This window comes from Carcharhinus amblyrhynchos, chromosome 18 (assembly GCF_965287045.1).
Source record: "Carcharhinus amblyrhynchos chromosome 18, sCarAmb.v2.hapA, whole genome shotgun sequence".
Classification (NCBI taxonomy): Eukaryota; Metazoa; Chordata; class Chondrichthyes; order Carcharhiniformes; family Carcharhinidae; genus Carcharhinus; species Carcharhinus amblyrhynchos.
The window spans coordinates 30507243-30532301 of record NC_137341.1 but is presented as its reverse complement, the minus strand read 5'-3'; the positions used below and the strand labels follow the sequence as shown (position 1 = coordinate 30532301).

At 44.4% G+C, this 25059-nt stretch overlaps 1 protein-coding gene across 1 annotated transcript in view; it reads right to left on the bottom strand.

The window, feature by feature from the left end:
- The window catches only part of LOC145354673 (protein disulfide-isomerase-like), a 42872-nt gene that overhangs the window by 15169 nt on the left and 2644 nt on the right, over positions 1-25059 (bottom strand). Inside the window, exons 2-5 of the mRNA XM_080206108.1 lie at positions 13411-13617; positions 11848-11981; positions 8690-8827; positions 7244-7360 (exon numbers count right to left, since the gene is read on the bottom strand). Of these exons, the coding sequence (XP_080062234.1) occupies positions 7244-7360; positions 8690-8827; positions 11848-11981; positions 13411-13617 (596 nt within the window). The remainder of the gene's footprint in view (positions 1-7243; positions 7361-8689; positions 8828-11847; positions 11982-13410; positions 13618-25059) is intronic.

The window sequence follows — 25059 nt, the reverse complement described above, 5'->3', positions numbered from 1 at the left end:
AGGTATTGCTATGGAAGTGGAAGTAGGTGGTCTTAGTGATAAAGCAGATATTGTGGTAGAAAGCTAATTTTGGGTCAAATATGATATCTACATTGTGAACAATCTGGATCAGCATCGGACCGTTGTCTGGCTGAGAAGGTTGGAGTAGTTGGCTAAAGAATTTTGATGGGGACTGAAAGCAATGGTTTTGCTCATCTTAATGCTTAACTGGGCAGAGGAACGTGATGTCAAGATGTGAAGCATTCATACACACACATCACCAAGATTAATTTCTAGTCTCTGATAGACTAATATAGAATGAGAGAATATTCACCCTAAATTTCAGGATGAACTGAAACCTCTGGCCTGGATTTTCACCAGGTCAGGAAGGCTTGGTAGCCCTTTAAAAATAGTGCAAGCCCTAATTCTGAGATTCCTGCCCACATTCATGGGCTGTCTGATTTTCAGGAGTATGGGCTGTTTTTCTGTCAAAAGCCCACTTCCAGCATTGCTGATCTGGCTGGCACCTAGAGAAGAATTGTTTGATAGAGCAGACGCAGCACGGATTCGTTAAGGGGAAGTCGTGTTTGACAAATTTATTGGATTTCTATGAGGATGTGACTAGTGCAGTAGACAGAGGGGAACCGGTGGATGTAGTGTTTCTCGATTTTCAAAAGGCATTTGATAAGGTGCCGCACAAAAGGTTGCTTCAGAAGGTTAGGGTGCATGGAGTTGGGGTAGGGTGTTAGCGTGGATAGAGGATTGGTTGTCAAATAGGAAGCAGAGAGTTGGTATCAATGGGTGCTATTCTGATTGGCGGTTGGTGACTAGTGGAGTGCCGCAGGGATCGGTGCTGGGGCCTCAGCTATTTACCATTTATATAGATGATCTGGAGGAGGGGGCTGAGTGTAGGGTGTCGAAATTTGCTGATGACACAAAGATGAGTGGAAAAGCAAATTGTGCGGAGGGTGTGGAAAGTCTGCAGAGGGATCTGGATAGGCTGAGCGAGTGGGCGAGGACCTGGCAGATGGAGTATAATGTTAGCAAGTGTGAGGTTATCCACTTTGGCAGGAATAATAGTAGGAGGGATTACTATTTAAAGGGCGAAAAGCTGCAGCATGCTACAGTACAGAGGGACCTGGGGGTCCTTGTGCATGAGTCGCAAAAAACCAGTCTGCAGGTGCAGCAGGTGGTCAGGAAGGCGAATGGGATGCTGGCCTTTATAGCGAGGGGGATTGAATATAAAAGCAGGGAGGTCTTGCTGCAACTGTACAGGGCATTGGTGAGGCTGCAGCTGGAGTACTGTGTGCAGTTTTGGTTGCCGCACTTGCGCAAGGATATTTTGGCCTTGGAGGGAGTGCAGAGGAGGTTCACTAGGCTGATACCAGAGATGAGGGGGTTGGACTATGAAGAGAGACTAAATAGACTGGGTCTGTACTTGTTGGAGTTTAGAAGGATGAGGGGGGATCTTATAGAGACGTATAAGATAATGAAGTGGATGGATAGGGTAGAGGTAGAGAGATTCTTCCCGCTCAGAAAGGACAGCAGGACTAGAGGGCACAGCCTCAAGGTAAGGGGAGGGGCAGTTTAAAACGGAGTTGAGGAGGAACTTCTTCACTCAAAGGGTGGTGAATCTCTGGAATGCTCTGCCCGTTGAAGTGGTGGAGGCTACCTCGCTAAATATATTTAAGTCACAGGTAGATAGGTTTTTGGTAGGCAAGGGGATTAAGGGTTATGGGGCGAAAGCGAGAAAGTGGAACTGATCCACTTCAGATCAGCCATGATCTTATTGAATGGCGGGGCAGGCTCGAAGGGCTAGATGGCCTACTCCTGCTCCTATTTCTTATGTTCTTATGTTCTAATTATTGCAGAGTTGGAGTGTCCCACTCCACTACAATTTTCATGGAGTTTGGCTAGGTTTATAAAACATGGTAAACCCTAGTTTGCATGTGGGGATCTATTAGCAGGTGAGTTTAAAGGTTCTTCTTATGCTTCCTATGTCAAAATATACCACTCCGTCCACTCAGTGGCCTCTCACACTTCTAAGCTATGCCCTTCACCCACCTTTAACCTGGTGTTGTGAGACTTCGTACTGTCTTCACCCACCCCACAGAGACCCTCATGTCCCCCATGCCAATCTATGGCAATTCCATGTCAATTCATAGACTGAATAGGGCAATGAACCCTGTTGTCCCTGTAGGATAAGTAAAGAAAATCTTTTAAAAATGTAATTCATTAATTCCTTTCCTTTGAATTTAACTTTTCTCAGAATATGAATATCTTTCATATTTTCCTATTACCTCCGCTTTCAGGTCAAATAAAATTTAATAACCTTCCCTGGTTTACTTATGAAACCTTTGTAAGTTGTAAACGTCCCTTAAACTCCCCTTTGAAGTTTAATAGCTGAAAAGTCTTTATCTGTCTCCTAATGTATTTATTTGTAAATCCAACTCACCATAGTCTCTCATTACAAATGCACCTAGCATTGTTATCCTTTTACCTCTCAACTTCCCCGGACAAGATGTTTCTATTAACCTTTCCCCATCTTAATTAAATCCTGTACTAACACCCAAAGGCACATGGCTTTCTTTATAGAATACCTCCAAATTCCCAAAGAAAGCTGCAAAGGAATACATTCACACCTGTGTAGAACCAATATAACCTTGTATGAATGCTTACAGACAGCGAAGACACCATACTGCTGTTGAAACACCTACACCCTGCACACCACCACCCCACCTCCTCACCCCCCTCACCCCCCTCACCCCCCCTCACCCCCCACCACCGAGGAACTATATTAAAAAGTTATTTCACTTAGAAGTTAAAAGTGCCAATCATCCAGACCCTTTATTCTATCACTAGCAAAATCACAAATCCTTGAAACCACTTAATTTATGTAAAAAAATTGTAAAATTGACAGCAGAGATCAGAGAACCTGAACTGTCAAACAACCATTTGTTCCTCGGGGGGTGGGGGGGGCACGGTGGTGGTGTGCGGGCTGTAGGTGTTTCAACAGCGGTATAGTGTCTGCGCTGTCTGTAAGCATTCATACAAGGTTATATTGGTTCTACACAGGTGTGAATGTATTCCTTTGCAGCTTTTTTGCAGGAAAGGCATGTGCCAGTTAGGAAGAAGGATGGGAAAGGTAGGGTTAGAGAGCCGTGGATTACTAGAGATATTGAGAACCTGGTCAGGAAGAAACGAGAGGTGTATGTCAGGTCTAAGCAACTGGGAACGGAGAGAGCGTTGGAGGAGTACAGACAGAGTAGGAGGGATCTCAAAAGGGGAGTTAGGAGGGCAAAAAAAAAAGGGGGCATGAGATGGCTTTGGCAGGTAGGATTAAGGAAAATCCAAAGGCGTTTTACTCCGAAGGGCCTGTTTGTGCTGTAGTGTACTCCTCTGTTAGGAACAAAAGGGTGGCTAGGGGAAAAATCGGTCCTCTCAGGGACAGAGGAGGGGAATTGTGCTTGGAGTCCGAGGGAATGGGGGAGATCCTGAATGAATACTTTGTGTTGGTATTCATGAAGGAGAGGGGCGTGATGTCTGGTACAGTCTTCGAGGGAGCTTTAGACCAATTGAAGGAATAATCGATTACGAGGGAAGAAGTGTTAGGGCTTTTAGGTAGCATTAAAACTGATAAATCTCTGGGGCCTGATGGCATTTATCCTAAGCTGCTTAGGGAGGCGAGAGATGAGATTGCTGGGCCTCTGACGCAAATCTTTGTCTCTTCTTTGGACACAGGTAAGGTCCCAGAGGACTGGAGGATAGCGAACGTGGTACCGTTGTTTAAAAAGGGTAGGAGGGATAACCCTGGTAACTATAGGCCGGTGAGTGTGACGTCAGTAGTAGGCAAGTTGATGGAGAGGATTCTTAGGGATAGGATGTATGAACACTTAGAGCGTTGCGATCTGATTAAGGATACGCAGCATGGCTTTGTAAGGGGGAAGTCTTGCCTTACGAATCTGGTAGAATTTTTTGAGGAGGTGACCAAAACAGTCGACGGAGGATGAGCCGTTGATGTCGTCTATATGGATTTCAGTAAGGCGTTTGACAAAGTCCTTCATGGTAGGTTGGTAGAGAAGATTAAAGCTCATGGGATACGTGGCCAGGTATCTAGATGGGTTGAGAACTGGCTTGCTAAGAGAAGACAGAGAGTAGTAGTGGAAGGGTCCTTTTCTAGCTGGAGGTCTGTCACTAGTGGTGTGCCTCAGGGCTCAGTACTGGGACCTCTTCTCTTTGTAGAATATATAAATGGTGTGATCAGCAAATTTGCAGATGACACTAAGATGGCTGGATTGGCGGGCAGTGAGGAGCAATGTCTGGCAACACAACAGGATATTGATAGGCTGGTAGATTGGGCAGATATATGGCGAATGGAGTTTAATTCGGATAAATGTGAGGTGATGCATTTTGGCCGGATTAATGTAGAGGGGAGTTATATGATAAAGGGTAAGCCTATAAAGAGTATAGAAACGCAGCGAGACCTGGGGGTGCAGGTGCACAGGTCTTTGAAGGTGGCAGTACAAGTGGAGAAGGTTGTGAAGAAAGCCTATGGTATGTTAGCCTTTATAGGAAAGGGTATAGAATATAAGAGCTGGAGCCTAATGTTGCAGTTGTATAGAACGTTGGTTAGGCCGCATTTAGAGTACAGCGTCCAGTTCTGGTCGCTTTATTACCGGAAGGACGTGGAGACTCTGGAGAGAGTGCAGAGGAGGACTAGGTTATGAGGAAAGATTGAGCAAATTGGGGCTGTTTTTCCTTGAAAGACGGCGACTGAGGGGGGATCTAATAGAGGTATATAAGATTATAAAGGGTATAGATAAACAGAGGTAAGCTATTTCCTATGTTAGAGACACACAGTACAAGGGGCCACGGGCTTAAGGTGAGGGGGGAGAGGTATAACACAGATATTAGAGGGAGGTTTTTCACACAGAGGGTAGTGGGGGTATGGAATGCTCTGCCAAGTAAGGTGGTGGAGGCAGGCACGCTGGAGTTGTTTAAGAGTAACTTAGACAGGCACATGAGTGGGTTGGAGATGGGAGGATATAGGAGATTGTTTTAAATAAGGTTCATTAGCATTGGGACGTCCCTGGTAATGTAAAAGGATGTGGTATGATAATAATGTTTTTCTCTTTTAATTCACAGGTTTTAAGTTGGTCTGCTTTGTTGTCCAACAAGGGGCATACACGCGATGGTCGTATTTGGACTGCTCTTGGTTGTTCAAGTGGCCTAGTGCTTCATGTCGTTAGTGTGTGTTTAAACTGGACCAGATACTGGGCAACATGACAGCTCAGTGACTGTCACTGTTTACTGTGCAGACACATGGATTTGGGCCAGTGTCTGTGGGAGTTTGCGCATTCTCCCCGTGCTTGCATGGGTTTTCTCCGGGTGCTCCGGTTTCCTCCCACACCCCAAAGATGTGCTATTGGGCTGATTGGAAGTAATAAATTGTCCCTAAATTAATTTCCCTCAATGTGGATTGCCATAAAACAATAGATAAGGGTCATGGATGGAGGGGGGGACTGGTAGTGTTAAAATGGCGGCGCGGGCTCGTTGGGCCGAAGGACCTGTTTCCCGGGCTGTTTTTGTTCTTTGTTCTTTGTTCTTTTTTTGGGAATTTGGAGGTATTCTATAAAGAAAGCCATGTGCCTTTGGGTGATAATACAGGATTTAATTAAGAGGGGGAAAGGTTAATAGAAACATCTTGTCCAGGGAAGTTGAGAGGTAAAAGGATAACAATGCTAGATGCATTTGTAATGAGAGACTATGGTGAGTTGGATTTACAAATAAATACATTAGGAGACAGATAAAGACTTAACTTTGCAGCTGTTAAATTTCAAAGAGGAGTTTAAGGGACGTTTACAACTTACAAAGTTTTCATAAGTAAACCAGAGAAGGTTATTAAATTTTATTTGACCTGAAATCAGAGGCAATAGGAAAACATGAAAGATATTTGTATTCTGAGAAATGTTAAATTCAAAGAGATGGTGAGGATGATGGAATCAGAGAGAGAAGAGGAAAAGGATATTTAAAGAGAGATGTTGAGTAGAGTAGTGATGGTTGCATTGGCAAGATGCCTTGAGGCCAGCTCTGTGCTGAGAGTATATGTGAAACAACCATCCCTTAAGGCTGAAACAATCTTTGTTTCAGAAGGAGATTTGTTTCTGAATTTTGTTGGATTTCTACAGCAGATTGGAAGAGTTTGTGGAGACCTGCAGCATACTGTTACTAAATTAAAGCAGTTTTGCCCTAATTGGATTTTTATAATTAAAAATCTATACGGGAGATGTTGCCATTTAGTTTACTTGTGTGTTTTGACCAAGTGAGTTTTTTTGCTGTGGGGAAGGGGTGTTTTGTAAGATTGTTTTAATTGTATAACTTTAATCTTGTGTGCTTAAGATTTTTTCGCTATTATTAATAAATCTTCTAATTTTTAAAATCATAAAATTGTTACTGGAATTCTATGCTTCTGTTTTCAGTAATTCTTTTCTCTTTGTTTCAAAGTACAAAAAAAACAATGAGCAAGGCAAATTTCCCTCTGGGATTTGGTTAATTCAACAAATAACACCTGTTGTTATAACACAGTGTATAGTGAGTAAGTGGGCATGGAGGTGCCACAGCTTGACAGGGGATATGAGGAGCCATAGTTGTAGATGGAAGGGCATAACTTGGTATGAGTGGGCATAAGGTGTAGGTGAAAGGGCAAATCTTAGCATGGGGGGAATGAGGTGGCATGGAAGGAGCATATGGTGTTTGGATGGTGGGAGGAATGAGGGCTGGAGGACCTTCATGTTTTTATTTTAAACTAGGATGGTGTCTTACTGTATTGGGGTAAACCTTTTAAACAGTCCACCTCTGAACTTGGCAGCCTTTGTGACTGCATCCAATTTTTTTCCCAGGTTGACCAGCCTAACTCCAACTCAACCCTGTAGCAATGAAAACCCTACCAGTGTAGGCACTTACTCCTGAGGTGGATGGGCTGAGCAGGAAATTTCCCTGAATCCTGGCCTATATTTCATTTGATTCAATTATGGGATGGGCATTGCTGGCTGGGCCAGCATTCATTGCCCATCCCTAATTATCCTTGAACTTAGTGGCCTGCTAGGCAATTTCAGAGGGCATTTTTTAAGAGTCAACCACTTACATGTCAGTGGGACTCATAAAACCAAACAGCCTTGAGAATCCTGCCCAAATAAATCAGTATCTGAAGACAGTTTGAAATTGCTGGTTATAACTAATTAAAATAGAGACATTCTCCATTTACCTCTCGATTATACTCTGTGACTAAACGCAGCTCATTGACTTTGATGAATTTGGTTAGATCATCTTTTTCCAGTCTACTGCCATCAGCAATTTCATAGTCAATGCGTTCTTCTTCAAACTATGATCCAAAGAAACATATAATTATTCGTGATCTTCACATCTTCAGCAGTACAAATGGCACTGATAACCTGCCCTACACATATGCATACGTTTCAGCAATGCTATTACATATATAGACATGCCAATTGCATTTTACTTCCAAATATGTTATACTTCTGCTAAAATATTACATGTGTTTGTAGATGTAAGATTTTAATTTTGGTTTTCTTCTCAACCTTCCCTGGCCAGGTCAGACTATCCAATCAAGAGGTTGGTCAGCTTGCACAGTTTTAGACGCTGGGATTTATGATGCTGGTGCTGGGGCACATTTTCAGTGGTACATTGCCAGGTGGTAAAGTGGAGTTAGCCATTGACTCTGTCTACACTTCCCACTGCCTTGACAAAGCAGCCAGCATAATGAAGGACCCCACACACCCCAGACATTCTCTCTTCCATTTCTTCCTTCAAGAAAAAGATACAAAAGTCTGAGGTCATGTACCAACCGACTCAAGAATACCTTCTCCCCTGCTGCTGTCAAATTTTTGAATGGACCTACCTTGCATTAAGTTGATCTTTCCCTACACTCTAGCTATGACTGTAACACTACGTTCTGCACTCTTTCGTTTTCTTATCTGTGTACAGTATGCTTTATCTGTACAGCGTGCAAGGAACAATACTTTTCACTGTTTGTTAGTACATGTGACAATAATAAATCAAACCAAATTAAATCAAATCAGATATGACAACCAACAGTTAAACAAAGAACAAAGAACAAAACCAGCCCGGAAAACAGGCCCTTCGGCCCAACGATACCGCGCCGCCATCGCAACACCACCAGTCCACCTCTCCACCCATGACCCCTGTCTAATGTTTTATGGCCGTCCAGATTGAGGGAAACTGATTTAGGGACAATTTATCCCTGCCAATCAGCCTAACAGCACATCTTTGGGGTGTGGGAGGAAACCGGAGCACCCGGAGAAAACCCACGCAAGCATGGGGAGAATGCGCAAACTCCCACAGACACCGGCCCAAATCCATGTATCTGCACAGCAATCAGTGACAGTCACTGAGCTGTCATCTTGCCCAGTATCTTGTCCAATTTAGGCACACACTAACGACATGAAGCACTAGGCCAATTTCGAACAACCAAGAGCAGCCCAAGTATGACCCATCGCATGTATGCCCCTCGTTGGACACGAGGTGGACCGATGAGGAATTAGCCTGGACCTTGCGATCTGCAGAACAATAATTAAAATTTTGCACCACCAATACATTCTTTATCTCATATTAAAAACTATCACGCTAATTCGAGATGTTATGGATATATCCATTGGTGTCTATGTCATACCTTCCTGAATAGAATGATGGTGTCCCTGGTGATGCCATATTTAGCAAAATGTTTTGCATTATTTGTGACTCCAAATGGAAGATCAGGAATATCCTTTGCAGTCTCATAAAAAGTTTTAGTGTCATTTCCTTTCAGATCCTGTTTAGAAGCAATGTAAATGCGATTATATTAATCAAAAGTACACGTTATTAGATCATCATAGAAAGGCTATTGTAAAAATTGCAAAGGTATGTATCATGAGTACAGCTATAAATAAATTACTCTTCCAATGAATGCTGAGATAATTACCGATGGTTTTATTTTATTATGCATTCATGAAATGTAATGGTTCCACGCAAATTCAACATTTGTTGTCCATCCTTCATTGGTGAGCCATTTTCTTGAACTGCTGCAGTCTATGTGATGTGTAAGTACACCCACAGTGCTGTTAAGAAGGAAGTGTCAGAATTTTGACCCAGCAACAGTGAGCGGTTGCTTGCCTTATTCAATAAGATCCTAAATGTCCTGTAGACTCTTCTAGTCAGTGCCAGTATAACTATAATATTGGCATCTACCCAGCGATGTGGAAAATTGCCCAGGGATGTTCTGCATACACAAAATGCAGGGCAAACCACCAGCCAATTACAGTTCCGTCTATCCACTTCCAGGCTGATCATCAGCTAAGCAATGGAAGGCATCATCAACAGTGCTATCTCGTGCTGTTTGTTTAGCAATTAGCTACTCACTGGCAGTTTGGATTCCACGGTAAGAACTCTCCAACAGGTTTATTTGTAGCAAACACCACTAACTTTTGGAACTGGCTGTTCCTTGTCAGGTGGGTGGGAGTTCTCCTTCGCCCTCCCTTCCCACATTCCCTGTCCCCACGCCTGCCTTTCCCCTTCCTCTCCGTCCCATACCCTCCTCCCTTCACCCCGGCCCCCTTCAACCCCTCCCCACTTCCCCCTCCCCCACCTCCTCACCCCTCCTCCCCTCTCTTTCCCCCTCCTCCTCTCCCTCCTTCCCCCCTCCACTCCTCCCTCCCCTCCGTCCCTTCCCTTCTCCTCTCCCTCCCATACCCTCCTCCCTTCACCTCTTCCCCTCTCCCTTCCCCCTCCCCTTTTTCCCTCCCTCCCTTCCCCCACCCCTCCTTCTCCCCTCTGCCTCCCCCTCCCTCTTCCACACCCATGTCCCCTTCCCCTCACCATCCCCTCCCTGTCCTCCTCCTCATCCCCCTCGCCCTCCCCTCCCTTCTGTCCTGCCCTCCTTCCTCCTTCCATCCCCTGTTCCCCCACCTCTCCCCTTTCCCCTTCCCTCCCTCTCCCTCTCCCCTCCCCATCCCCCTCCCTCCTCACCCCACCTGTCCCCTCCCCTCGCCCTCTCCCCTCCTTGTCCCCACCTCCTTCCCTCCCCCTCCCTGTCCCTACCTCCTTCCACTCCTCCCTTCCTCCTCCCACTCCTCCCTGTCCCCACCTCCCTCCCCCACCCCACCCCCACCCCCACCCCCACCCCCCTCGCCTTCAACACAGAGTTGGAAGTTTTGAGATCAGTGAGAAATTTATCTCCCCCCCTCCCCCCCCACCCCCCTCCACCCACATTTGATTGTTCAAATGCTTCAGGCACCGCCACACAGTGACAATGGTAAAACTCTTGCCAAAGCGATCGCTGGATTTCTTGGCAAGACTTAGTTCAAGGTGAGCAGTGCTCATGCTTAATGGTTGACCACAAATTTCAGGCCATTATGTTTATAACTTTTAATTCATGTAAAAAAACATATCCTTCCTTCACTTCTCGTTCTGCTTTGTTCCTACTTATCTGGCAATTTTCTCTGTCTCTCTATGTTTTTAAACTAAAGCTTTCTCTAGATTCCCATCATTAGCTTTCATTCTACGTAATTTAATTTTGTTTCTTGTTCTCTTGATTTTCCTCTTTCTATTTCATTTCTGCCTATCCAGCCCTTTTTACAATGCAGTTTCTTTCTATTATTCTTTTAATTCTTTATCTTTACTGTTGTACTTTCTGCCATTCTTCTGTTCTCACTTTGCCAGTCATATTCTCTGTCGCTTTCTTGAGGAGATGGTTTCTTCACAGCATCTGTGAATTAGTTATTTCCCAACTCCTCTTTTTCAAACTCTTCTGTTCTTGTCTTTCCCCATCTCCAGTGCCTTCATTCTGCCTATTCCAGCTCTGTCTTTTCCTCACATCTTCCCCAATCATAGAAACATAGCAACAGAGGTGGCCATTCAGCTCCTTTTAGCCTGCCTCTTCACTCAGTGATATCATGGTTGACTGGTACCACAACTCTATTTCTCAACACACACTCCATACCCCTTGATACCCATACGAAACACAAATCTATGTCTTGAAAGCTCTAACTGTCCCAGATTAAAGGTTTCCAGGGCGAGAATTTCAAATTTCTACCAATTTTAACACCATTATGTTTGCAAACGATCTTCTCTCTCAACCATCTCACATGATGTAAATAATTACCCTAAGTTCTACATCAAGTACTATCCGAATCACAAATAGGTTTCAGCTTTATCACTTTCTTATTGCTATCAGTGTCTAAGAACTGCCGAGTCTTCGTGGCCCAAATGGTATCACCTATTCTGAAGGGATTTTCAAGCCATTTTGTTTGCACATATTACTCAAAACTAAACGAGGAAAATGACTCAAGCAGAGGTTAATAATCAATCCTTCAGTCCTCAATCAAAATGAACAGATGAAAATAAATAAGATATACACATATTTAGATTTTAAATGAACAAATACAAGTTTGGGGCGGCACAGTGACACAGTGGTTAGCACTGCTGTCTCACAGCATCAGGGGCCCGAGTTCAATTCCAGCCCTGGGTCACTGTCCATGTGGAGTTTGCACATTCTCCCCGTGTCTGCCTGGGTTTCCTCCGGGTGCTCCGGTTCCCTCCCACACTCCAAAGATGTGCAGGTTAGGTTGATTGGATATGCTAAATTGACCCTAGGATCAGGGGCATTATCAGGATAAATATATGGGGTTATGGAAAGAGGGCCTGCGTGAGATTGTGGTCGGTGCAGATGCAATGGGCCAAATGACCTCCTTGTAGGGATTCCATGATTCCATGAAGGAAAGCAGTAAAAATAAAGACAAAAGAGTTAATGTGACAGTTTCTATTTAAGATGCAGTAAGTTATCAAAGGGGTTACCTTTAAGAAACCAACAACTACCACATCTGCTGAGGCAATAAAGGTTTCAACATGAGTAATATTGAGCAGACGTGTGGCACTTGGACCAATCCTTCTCTTTATCCAGGTGATAATGGAAGATTCACTCCTTGCTCCTGAAAGAAAGGATCCCAAACTATGTAACTTCTAACCTTACAAATCTGAAAAGCTATCCATGTAATTATTTATTGAAAAGGGTGCCTTGTCACAAAGAAAAAGAACTTCCAGTCAGCCTCCAGGTTCCCAGTACGATGGGGAAGTGTTTAACTGTTTAACTGGCTGGACGCTGGCACCCAGTTCTCCAGGTTGGCCTATGTTCTCTATGTACATGCCTGTGTTTGTGTTCAGCGAAAGGCCTCCCTCAATAAGGATCCCCTGCCCCACCCCATAGTGGGGGCCGGTCTGCTTTTTCCATTTAATTCAGTTATTTTAATAAGTTGCTGAAAGGGTCACTTGATGTTAAAGCACCTCATCAGTTACATACCCTTCAGAGCAACTGGCAGCTTCACTGAATTCTGAAGGCCTCTGATTTGCCCTCCAGCTTTAAGAGGCCACCTACCACACTTGGGACATTGAACCTGCCTCTGTGCTGACTCAGGAGGTGCCCCAGTCAAAATCCCAAAGAACATCTGTTTTCCCTAGAGTGGATTTAAGACCCAGAAACATTCTGGCTCCTGTTTTCCTGACATTCACCTGACGAAGAGGCAGTCCCCTCGAAAGCTTGTGAGTATTATCAAATAAATCGGTTGGACTAAAACCTGGTGTTGTCAGACTTTTTACTGTGTTTACGCCAGTCCAACGCTGGCATTCCCACATCCTGTTTTCCACCCTTCAAAGCACAAAAATTTAACCTCGAAATTCAGTTCTGGAGTAGCAACTTTCAAACTCATTACTGAACACCACTTTTATCATGCATAATATGCCTCATTTTAGGACACAGCCTGAGTTACTGCACTGTACTTATAGCATTAGTGACTTTTGAAGAACGTTCTAAATTAAGCAGAACATACAATATCCAAACAAACTGTTCAGCCTATCAGGACTTTGCCTGTGTTTATGCTTCACATAAATCTCCTCCCAACTTCATCTCGCCCTGTAACATTAATTTATCCCTCATCTAATTATCTATTCCCCTCTTAAGTACCTCCAAGCTTTAACCAGTTTAACCATTTCATGTGTAGCAATTTCCTCATTCTCATCGCTCTCTGAGTAAAGAAACCTCTCAGTAAATAGCTTATTGCATTTATTAGAGCATCCCTTGTTGCCCTTCAACTGGGTGGCTTAAGAGCAACCATGTTGCTGTGGACCTGGGGTCACATGTAGGCCAGACCGTGTAAGGACGGCAAATTTCAAAAAAGGTGTGACTTTGAATGCAATAAGGTGCCACATAAATACAAGCCTCCTTTTCCTTTGTCTTGGTGGGGTGAACAAGAACAAAAGTCATAGTTTAGTACTGAGAGCTTTCTGTTAATTAGCACAACATATACACACAGAGAGCTCGTCGGAGGAATGTGTCAGAGTTGTGTTTTTTCCCACAATTGCAACCTGTACAGTTCAGAGGATTTATCCTGTCTCCTTTTATGAAAAATTTCATAAATGGATAATCTGGAGGGTCAAACTCTTTCATAAGATCCTTTTCTTCCGAGACATCAACCTTGCCGAGTTTCACTTGATTTTTCTCGTTCTTGAGCACTTTCGCTGCATTCTGAAATTCTGCCAGCAAAGCCAGTGAATTCCCAGACAAGGGGGCAACTGCAATAAGAGGCAAGAACGTGGAAGAATGAATGTTATAGCTCAATATTTCCCCATTTTGCTGTAAAACCAAATATGCTGCATTAATTCTCAACATTTCCCTAATACATTACACGATATACAGAACTCCAAACATGATTTCTCCTTGTGCATATTAATTATTCTTTTTAAAAATTAATTCACTCGCTGCAAAAGGTCCATTTGATTGAATTCTCTGGGAGACTTTCTCAGCAAATCATTGCATATTCTCTTTGCAGACAAGCCGGTCCATTTGATCAAAGCTTAGGCAGCTTGAGTTTCCTCAGTGTAGGCAATAATGAGGTTACAGTGATTGCTGCACATGCATACAGTTCCCCTCTTATCCCTTATGAAAGAATTGTATGTCTGTGTCAAGCTAAAAGGTAATGACTTAGTCAGAATGTCAGCAAGTCCTTCCAAAACTTGTACAATGCTTTCATCTTTATTTTACTGAATTATAACTTGAAAAGATTTCTGTGTTTCCTTTATTCTGGTGCGCGTGATTTTGCTTATTTTGTACACTTTGCTTTATTTGTGAGAAATATTCATAGCTCCTCTCATTCTAACAACTTTTTAGCAATGGTCACTTTGAGTTGTGATGGAGTCACAACTCTGGCCCTTCCTGATCTAGATATGGATGCAAAAAGCTTCAGGCCAAAGGAAATGTGAGTGAGTGGCTGAATAGAGAAACATACTGCCGATTCTTCTTGTCTTGTTTTCATCAGGGCAAATGCAAGGATGGCAAATCACACATCATCACAAGTTATGTTACAGGAGGATTAATCAAATTACCCTGCAAGGCAAGGGCCTGGATTCTTCCAAATTGCAACTAAGTGCCCACGCCAATGGGAAAACCAGAATGTTTCCCATTGGTACTGGCAGCATTTATCAGGTGGGATTCATCCACCTGAAATATGCAAATTAATGTATGTCAGGAATCGCGCCAGCTGCCCAGTTGTTCAGAGATTGGGGCGCTGGTTATAAAGGATGCTCCAATCTCCTCATTCGCAGACAAGTCCTCCTCCCCAGAAACCAAACTGTGATCTCCCCCCCACAACTACATTGACAAGGGAGCACTGTCCTTCCCTCATCACTGAAATAACAGGTCATGTACTTCCCCCAATGCCTCCATCACATCACACAGGCATGAGTGGGACCTAACCCAGTGCTCCCCTGAGCCCCCTTTCCCCCTTAGCCCTCCCCACCCCCTCAGACCCCCTCAGATACCCCTCAGCACCCCCCTCAGAATGTCCCTCAAACACACCCTCTTCTCTCAAAATATCCCCTCCTCCTCAGAGTCCCATTCAGGCCCTCCTTCAGGCCCTGCTCCTAGGCAGTGCCAATGGTGCGCTGCCACCTGGCACCTTTCCTCTGTCCCCCTGGCTTGGCACCTTGGACTCCAAGGGGGTAAAGGATTTAAGATCCAATGCCATATCCGCCTCTGGCACTGCCAGGCTGCAGGCGGCAGGTCCCCTAAGGGTCCTGGGGGTTGGGTGAGCTTGGGCTGGGGGTAAAGCACTGTCCCCATGATGGGGCTATTATGAGTGGGCTGCTTCTTCTAACTCTGGAAATGGTGATGTTCAGTTTGTCTCTGCCCTCTAAAACCATTCATGTTCCTTGGTCACTTTAATCACCATGCCCCCTGGACAGATGGAAGGATTCCAAATCACTGTAGCACTCCAAAGAAGGATTCCCCCTTCTCTGTCTAGGAAGCTGCAGGTGTGAGAGGGTCCCTTTCAAGTCCTCTGACTGTCAAAAAAGGTGGGGTGGGGTGGTGGGCAATACCATCTCCACAGCTGCTCACTCAGTCCCATTGTTCTAACATAGCATTTATTGCACGTCTCTGAGCCTTTAAACCCTTGCAAAACCATTGTGTCCAGTACTTCGAACTCGCATTTGATTGACAGATTAATGGTTTCCCCTCAGCATGCAGTTAACTGTGTTTATTTACCTTTCTCTTCATGCATGAATGCATCTCAAGTACCCCCATTGTAAACCACAATGTTTATACGGAAGAGGGAATGAAAAGCACTTAGTTGGGTTGAAATTGCTTGCAGCTGGCCCAAGGCCACTCAACTCCAGGATCCTCGGGGGAACCTTCCTCTGCAGCCTGGCAGCGGCAGAGGGGCACATAACACTACACGTACCACCTTCACCTACCACCTACATACCAGGTCTACATTGGTCATGACCAACACCAAATCCGGCCCGGTGCAGTTCCCACTGAGGAGGCAGGTGAATAGCAGATGGCCGCTGAATGGCCTGGTAAGCCCATTAATGATATGTCAATGAGGGGTTTTACATCATTATTGGGCAGGAATCTGATCGGGACCAGCGGGATGGGCTTGGTGAATCCCGAATGCCTTCATGCTCAGCAGTAATCCTGTTTTTAGCCTCAATGCCCAAGTCAGCATGCAATCTGGATTCCTGCTTATGGCGAGCGGGGCCAGTGAATCCCCTCCAAAGGGTCTCAAGTATTTGAGCAACAGGTTAAGCAAGCCACTTCACACTGCTTCTATGCAGTGGCGAGGTAAGCGATATTTTCCACTAACAGGACGCTATTGACATTCTAAAATGACATTCTGCCTACCACACAATAAAGTAACTTGGTGAATGTATTTAAGTGCCAGTGTGATGGTCGTATGTCCCAGTGATTATCTGATAGAGTCAAACAGCATGTTCTTTTGGTTGTTCACAATAGGCAGAGTACAGACTCTACTTAGCCAGCCCACAATGCAGAACACAAACATAAGGTGCCGACTGTTAGATATGATTCCATGATTGGGTGGTACTAACTAAACAATCATGAGTGTGCTAATAGCTACACTAATAATCAATTCATCATCCATTGATCTTGCAGTATGGCTCATTTACACTTACTAGAAGCAACATCTATTCGTAAAATCAGGACCTGCTCCCTGCAAACAAAAGGAATACTTTCAATATTTGCATATTTTCTCAATGACCCAAAGCTTGGGGAGTCTTTTGTTTCCCATTGCTTTCTCACTGGCAATCCTCCAGATTCAATTTGCCAACATGTTAACACCTTTGTCGCCTGTAGTATAAATTGTGATTGTTTAAAATATGTCATTCTTACATTTGTCCTGATGAGTGCAAGATGAAAAGCTTCAACAACATGCCTCTTTTTGTGGCAACATTCTAATACTCTATTACAAGATGTGAGTGTTTTCTCTCAACATGAAGGCAGCATTTGTTGAAATAAAACAGAAAAAGCTGGAAGTATTTAACAGGTCAGGCAACATCTGTAAAAAGAAAAATCTGATGTTTCAGGTTGATGACTCTTCATTGACTGAAGGTCTCATAACTGTTTTTGAAATATATCTAACTGAAACAGTGACTAGTGGGGTTCTGCAGGAATCTGTGCTAGGACCCCAACTGTTCACATTATATATTAATGACTTGGAAGAGGGAACTAACTGTATTATCTCTAAATTTGGAGATGATACAAAGCTGAGTGGGAGGGTGAGCTGTGAGGAGGATGCAGAGATACTTCAAGAATATGTGGACAGGCTGAGTGTGTGGGCATATGCATGGCAGATGCAGTATAATGTGGATAAATGTGAAGTTATCCACTTTGGTAACAATAATAGGAAGACAGATTGTTACTTGAGTGGGTGTAAAGTGAGAGAGGTGGATACTCAGTGAGACCTTGGTGTCCTTAGGTGTCAGTCACTGAAAATAAGCGCGCAGGTAAAACAGTCAGTAAAGGAGGCAAATGCCTTCATAGTGAGAGGATTTAAGTATAGGGGTAGAGATGTTTTGCTGCAATTGAACAGGGCATTGATGAGGCCACACCTGGAGCATTGTGTGAAGTTTTGATGTTCTTATCTGATGAAGGATGTCCATGTTATAGAGGGAGTAAAGCGAAGGCTTTCCAGGCTGTTGGCAGGTCTGTCATATCAGGAGAGATATAATCGGTGAGGATTATATTCACTAGAGTTTAAATGAGTGAGAGGGGATCTCATAGAAACTTATAAAATTCTAACCGGGTTAGACAGGGTAGATTCAGAAAGAATGGGGGTGAATCTCCCAACCTGCTGTGCAGATTTTTAACGTAGTAGGCCGCAAGGTTTAGATGGCGCCAGATTAGCGCAATCTGCACTGGGTGTCTGGAAATAGGCACAGAGTTGCATTATATATGCAGCCCTTCATTTGCTTCTGTTTTAAATGGCATTAGCGGGCCTGGGACTGAAGTCTCCAAGCTGCTAGCGTCTCCCCCACCCTCCTGCCGGGAGTGTTTCACTCCATCGGGGATTACGAGAACTCCCGACTTGTGCAGATTTAGCGGCCCGACCCCACTGGAGTGAAGGGGAGGGGGCAATGGGCAGTGCCAAGAGGACAGGGCCTGATGGGGGCGATTGGTGGGGATGGGAGGGGCCCCCTGGCCTCTCTGCAATCGGGATGGTGGGGGAGGGAAGGATGCCAATGATCAGGGCTGGTTATTGGGTTGGGGGGGCAGCCTGCTGGGGGGTGTTGGACCTGTTGGGCGTGGGGGGGGGGTGATGTCTTCTGGTAGGGAGGGGAGAATGTGGGGGGGGGGGGTGCAGGAAATCAGGGCTGCAGGGGGAGGGGAACCGAGCTAGGCCCAGGCATACTTGAGGAGGTGGGCAGTGATCAGGCCATGGGGGCTGCGGAAGGCCAGTGGTGGGGGGCTGCAGAGTTGGCCAGCGATTGAGGTATCCAGCAATCAGGAGGCTGGCAGACAGGGATACTGCGCATGTGCTAATCTCGGTTGCTGACAGACCGGCACATGCACAGTGGCCCAGTCGGTACTATGCAGCTGGCCTTTCCAGCGGGAGTAGGCCCTGCCCACTGAATTTTTACGTGAATTCTGCTTGTGCACTCAGCAGTGCTCAGAGTGTGGGAGACCCTTCTCTAAACTCCCACTGAAAAACCAGCATAATTTACTCCTGTTTTCACAGGATTTTTTTTGAGAGAATTACCCCCAGTGTTCCCAACAGTTGGGGAGTCCTGAACTAAGGATCATAGTTTGAGGATAAGGGGCAAGCCTTTTAGAACTGAGATGAGGAGAAATTTCTTCACCCAGAGGGTGGTGAATGTATGGAATTCACTACCAATGGAAGTAACTGAGGCCAAAACATTGTGTGATTTCAAGAAGAAATTAAATATTGGGGTTAAAGGGATCAACTGATATGGGGGGAAGACAGGATCGGGATATTGAATTTAATGATCAAAATAAATGATGGAGCAGGCTCAAAGGGCCAAATGGCCTACTCAGGCTTCTAGTTTCTATGATGAAGCCATAGTATGAACATAAACATGGGGCAGAGGCGTAGAAAATATTTTACAGTTTCACAGGTTCTACCATGCCATCCCTTCTTAATGAATGAAAGGGAACAGAGGAAATGGAGTTGGGTGTCTGTGACAGTAAACCTATCAAGCAGGTCATTCAAATCAAGCGTCTAGAGATGGTACTTCCCTGATATATATGGAGAAGCAATGATGGTGAGGGTGGCTGTTTTGCATTTAGGAAACTGTAAGAATAGTTTTTCCCTCAGCTTGTGGGTGTTGAGTGGGGAACATTCCTCCTCATCCTGGTACACAGCAGTGCTGGAAAAGCATGTATCTCTCAGATCCAGCAATCCTCATTCCCTTTTAAGTGATGGACTTCCCAAGGCCAGAGGAATCCAACTGGCTTAAAACCTAAACCTCAGCCACTTAGCTACAATCTCCCCAGAAAATCGTTCTGATCAGGTGGCACAGTGCCTCACAGCGCCAGGGACCTGGGATTGATTCCCGGCTTGAGTCACTGTATCTGTGGAGTTTGCACATTCTCCCTGTGTCAGCATGGGTTTCGTCCGGGTGTTCTGGTTTCCTCCCACAGTCCAAAGATGTATGGGTTAGGTTGCTTGGCCATGCTAAATTGCCCCTTAGTATCAGGGGACTAGCTAGGGTAAATATGTGGAGCTATGGGATTGTGGTTGGAGCAGACTCGATGGTCCGAATGGCCTACTTCTTCACTGTAGGATTACATATAAAACACCTGCTTCTGGAAATTCAGGTCCCCTCCAGAGTATTTATTTCTCAGCTGCAGGTTTGAAGGCCAGTGCTGCAAAAGTTCAGTGACTGTGGGTGGAAATGTAAAGCATGGGACACTCTCTCTCTGCTCCTCAGGCATCCCTCTGCTCTTCCACTGCACCCAACACAAGAGAAGGTGTGGGCTATGCAAGCTTCCTTGGCAAGAGTTAAATGAATCATCATCTTTCAGGGAATAGCTTGACTGCTCATCCCCCTCCTTAAAAGGAAATGAACAAGTTTTTGGTGGTTTAGGTATGATTGTGCGATGTTGATAATTTGAGTTGTATAGAATTGTGTTGGATTGGACTGCATAGAATTCACAATATTTCAGACACTGTCAGCAATTACCGACTGCACTCTGCCACCATCTTCTGATTGAGGGACAATCCATCTACGGTAAGAATACATAATAGATAGAATTTAATTACCCCCCTCAACCCCCTCGCCTCCCCCCCCCACTCCCTGTCCCAGGGTGGGAGTGGGGAATCAGTATAATGTGTGGGAAGATGGAGACCCTATCGCCTTGCCTATTGCCCACAGAAAAGATTTACTAGGATGCTACCGGGACTTTATAGTTTGAGTGATAAGGAGAGGCTGGATAGACTGAGACTTCTTTTCTCTGGAGCATAGAAGGCTGAGGCGTGATCTTTTGGAGGTCTGTAAAATAATGAGGGGCACAGATCAGCTAGATAGTCGATATATTTTCCCAAAGATAGGGGGGTCTAAAACTAGAGGGCATAAGATTAAAGTGAGAGGGGAGAGATGCAAAAGTGTCCAGAGGGGCAATTTTTTGACACAGAAGGTGGTGAGTGTCTGGAACAAGCTGCCAGAAGTAGTAGTAAAAGTGGCTATGATTTTGTCCTTTAAAAAGTATTTAGACAGTTACATGGATAAGATGGGTAGAGAGGGATGTGGGCCAAATGTGGGCAATTGGGATTAGCTTAGGGGTTTAAAAAAAAGGGCGACGTAGACAAGTTGGGTCAAAGGGCCTGTTTTTATGCTGCAAATCTCTATGACTCTATAATTAAATCTGAGATGGGAGGTATCAAGGACTGTCTCCCTATCTGGATGTCAATTGAGGCCCTTAAGTGGCCACATAAAAGCCTCATCCCACCACCACGTATGTGGACAAACCATCAGGTAAATTCTGGTGAGAATGCCTGTGGCCTGGGTGGGGGGGTCCCTCCTTCTCAAAAATCTTGTTCGCAAGAGAGTGATCCACCGGTTACAAGGGAGCGACCCGGTGAAAGACACCTCCTGACTTTCACAATGATATCTCCCAAACTTGCTAGGGCCTCCCTGCCTGACCCCAGCAATCCCACCCTACTCACGCTGTGCCAGGAGTTCCAGCAATGACCTCCATCCTCGGGCCTCCTGCAGTACCAGCAGTGGCCACAGCTTCTTGTACACTGTTAATACTGGAGAGCTGCAGGTTTCTGATTGTTCATTCTCGGATTTGGGATGTCTGCCCTGCACCAGGGTGTGCAGTGGGGAATTGCCCCTGGTGGAACCCCGGCAGTGGCCAGTAGGCTTAATCCTGGTGGGACACCTAGAAATGGCAATAGTGGGATTGCTACTAGCTGTCTAGCTGGTTGATGGAGCTGCCATCGCACAGCCATTAAATTCTGCCCAATGTTTCCAAACCAGAATCTGAATCCAAAATACTGCTCTACCTCAACATAATATTAAATGTTGAGCTTCATTAGCAATTGGGTCAAGTTGGTTAAAGGCAATTTTAATATAGGTGTTCAATTTTATGTGGGGTATAGAGTAAATAGATTGAAGCTGTGTCCACTGGTGGAAGGGTTGGTAACAAAGGACTGGTTAAAGATAGCTGGCAAAGGGCCGTATTGAAAAAGAGACAGGAATCTGCATCTGTAGTAAGTTGTTACAAGCTGGACTAGACTGCCTGAAAGTGTGGTGAAATCAATTGGCATGAAGTCAATCAGATATAGAATAAACACGTGGCGAAAGGGTAGTGTGCTAAGAAGAGGTTTTTGACACGTGGCATACTGCTACAGGTACTCAGGAAAGAGGAAGCTGTTCCACTGGCATAGGCTTCACTAAAACTGCTCTGGGACTGGTGTCCCGGCGAGTTGTATATCTAGGGCTGAGGATGGGGTTTTGAACTAACAGGTATGGTTCATGTGAAGAGAGATTTAGAAATCAAAAGACAATGATTGAGGCAGCTGAATGATGTAGTGATGCAGATAAAAATCAAGCAGAGTGGGACAAGGTGATTGTAGAGAGCTAACAGAAACTGTACATTGGTGAGTAAGGTCCATGCAGGAAATTAAGAGTAACAAAATTAAATTATAAGTTCTTTATCTGCATACATGAAACATCCCCAATAAGATAGATGAACACAGGTGGCACAAATAGAGATAAACGAACTTGATTTCATTGCCACTATAGACATGGTTACATGGTGACCAAGGTTGCAAAATAAATATTCCAGAGTTCACAATATTTTAAAAAGACAGACAGAATGTCAGAATGAGATAGCACCAATAGCAAAGGATGACATAAGGTCATCAGTGAGAAAGGATCTTGGCTCAGAAGTTCATCAAGTATAATCAGAATGAGTGCAGGGTAGGAATAGCAAGAGTCATAAAACACTGGTGTTGAGTTGGTTATAGGTCACATAACAATGAGATGTCAATTGAGGCCCTTAAGTAGCCCTTAAGGGCCTTAAAGGATTCATCTGTTGGACAAAGTATTAACAGCAAATTATTGGGATATGTAACAACGGCAATATAATAATGTTCTATGTTCTATGTTCTATGTTCTATGTAACAACGGCAATATAATAATTGTGTAGGATTTTATTCTTCAAATAGATTGGAACAACCAAATTGGTAAGGATGGTCAAGAAGATGTGTTTTACAATGAATTCATGGTTGTTTCTTGCAACATTATGTTACAGAACCAACAAGAGTTAAAGCTATTTTAGGTCTTGTATTGTGTAATGAGGCAGGGTTAACTAGTAATCTCATAGTGAAAGATTTGTGGGGAGCGCGTGACCATAATATAATTGAATTGTTAAATTTGAACGCACCATACTCTAATCACAAAAAATAATCTTAAATTCAAACGAAGCCAATTGCATAGGCATGGGGGAGAACTGGCTAAGATTGATTGGGTAAATAGACTAAAAAAAGTATCGTCACAAATAAAGTTCAAAATGTTCATCAAAAAATACATTCTGTTAAAAATCAAAAACTCAGCAAGGAAGATCCATCTGTGGCTTACTCAGGGAGTTAAGGACAGTACTGGATTAAAAGAAGAGATTTAGGTTTCAAAGAATAAAAGCAAGTCCAGGGATTGGGAATGTGTTAGAAACCAACAAAAGGCCACCAAGAAGTTGGTATGTATGGAAAAAGAAGATTGTGAGAGCAAGCTAGGCAGGAATATGAAACCGATTGTAAGAGCAGTTAGAAGTATATAAAAGGGAAGAGAGTAGCTAAAGTAAATGGTGGCCCCATGGCAGCAGAGACAGGGGAAATTATCATGTGAAATGAGGAAGTGGCAGAGACATTTAACAAATATTGTGTGCCCTTCATCACAGTGGAAGACGTGAGTTGCACACCAGAAATAGAGGGCAACCTTTGGGCTAATAAGAATAAGAAAATCAGCGTCATTAACATCAGCACGAGAGAAAGTATTAGAGAAACTAAAATCTGACAAATCTCCAGACCTGATCATCTATATCCTAAAGTTCTAAAATAGATACTGGACACTCTTCCCTAGATTTCTCAAAATTCCCTACATTCTGGTCTATTCCCAGTGGATTATAAATTAGCAAATGTGACACCAATATTAAAGAAAAGGTGGGAGGGATGGGGTGAGGGGGGGGGAAGGTGGAAGAGAGAGAGAGTAAACAGAGAACATCAGTCATTGGAAAAATGCTGGAAAGTCTTATCAAAGAAGTTTTAACAGTGCATTTTGAAAATCATAGCATGGTCAGCCAAAGTCAATATAGGCTAATGGAAGAAAAATTAGGTTTGGCAATTTTATTAGAGAGTTTGAGGATGTAGTTAGGAGAGTAAAGAGGAACCAGTAGCTGAGGTATACGTGGCTATCCAAAAGGCATTTGATAAGGTGCTGGAAGTATGGTTAATAGGCAAGATAAGGAAAGAACAGGGAGGGAGGGAGTGAGGGGGACTAATTGGTAGCTCTTTCATAGAATCCCTACAATGCAGGAGGTGGCAATTTGGCCCACTGAGCCTGCACTGACTTTCCGAAAGAGCATGTTATCATGGCCTACCCCCTGCCCTATCCCCGTATCCCAGACCCATATCCTGTGAATCCCCCCAACTTACACATCTTTGGACATCAAGGGGCAATTTGATATGGCCAATTCACTTAACCTGCACAGTTTTGGACTGTGGGAAGAAACTGGAATACCCAAAGGAAACCCCACAGACACGGGGAGAATGTGCAAACTCCACAGAGTTGCTTGAGCCTGGAATCGAACCCAGGTCCCTGGCTCTGTGAGGCAGCAGTGCTAACCGCTGTGCCACCATGCCATCTCAAAGATCAGAAATGGGCCAATGAGCCTTCTGTGCCTTCTCATTCTATGGTTCTATGAATTCAGTTAACAGTAACATAATCTAAAAGGCTAATATGGTTTTTCTCTCATATTCAAATAATTGGCGATTAGATTTAATCAATTCTTGTAGAATGAATACTGTTAGAGAAAGGATTAATTTCCTAATTAATCACTTATTATCTTGATGCACAGAGAAAGGCCCAATCTTAAAGAAATTAAGGGTTATGATGAGCGCGCGGATAAGTGGAGCTGAGTCCGCAAAAAGATCAGCCATGATCTTATTGAATGGTGGGAGCAGGCTCGAGGGGCCAGATGGCCGACTCTGCTCCTAGTTCTTATGTTCTTAGACAGCTTCAGCTTTGCCTGAATTTTTATTGTCAGGTTTCCACCTAAAGGGGGTGTTTCTAGTTCTCGCATCGTGCTGTGCTAATTTTTTTACCACAGCAGGCCGGGAGAATCTCTCAGTGGGCGATTAGTGAGATTCGAGCATGCGTTTCGGCCACGATAGTTTCTCTCAGCGCTGGCAGTGTCAGCTCCACGCCAGAAATCAGCGGGGAGGCACAGAAATTATTTGAATGTCAATTTAAATATATTTCAAATACAATAACTGGCCCAGGACTGAAGTCTTTGGACCCGCTAGCCTCTCCCTGCCCCCTCACTCCACGCCCGTTAGGAATATTACACCAGCTCCCCACGAATGGGGAGTAAGCAGACTGACCCCGCTGGGGTGAAAGGGGGAGCAATCAGGATTCCCCTGAGGGGTAGGCAGTGGCAGGTACCCCCTGGGCAGTGCACCTTGGAATTGCCAGCCT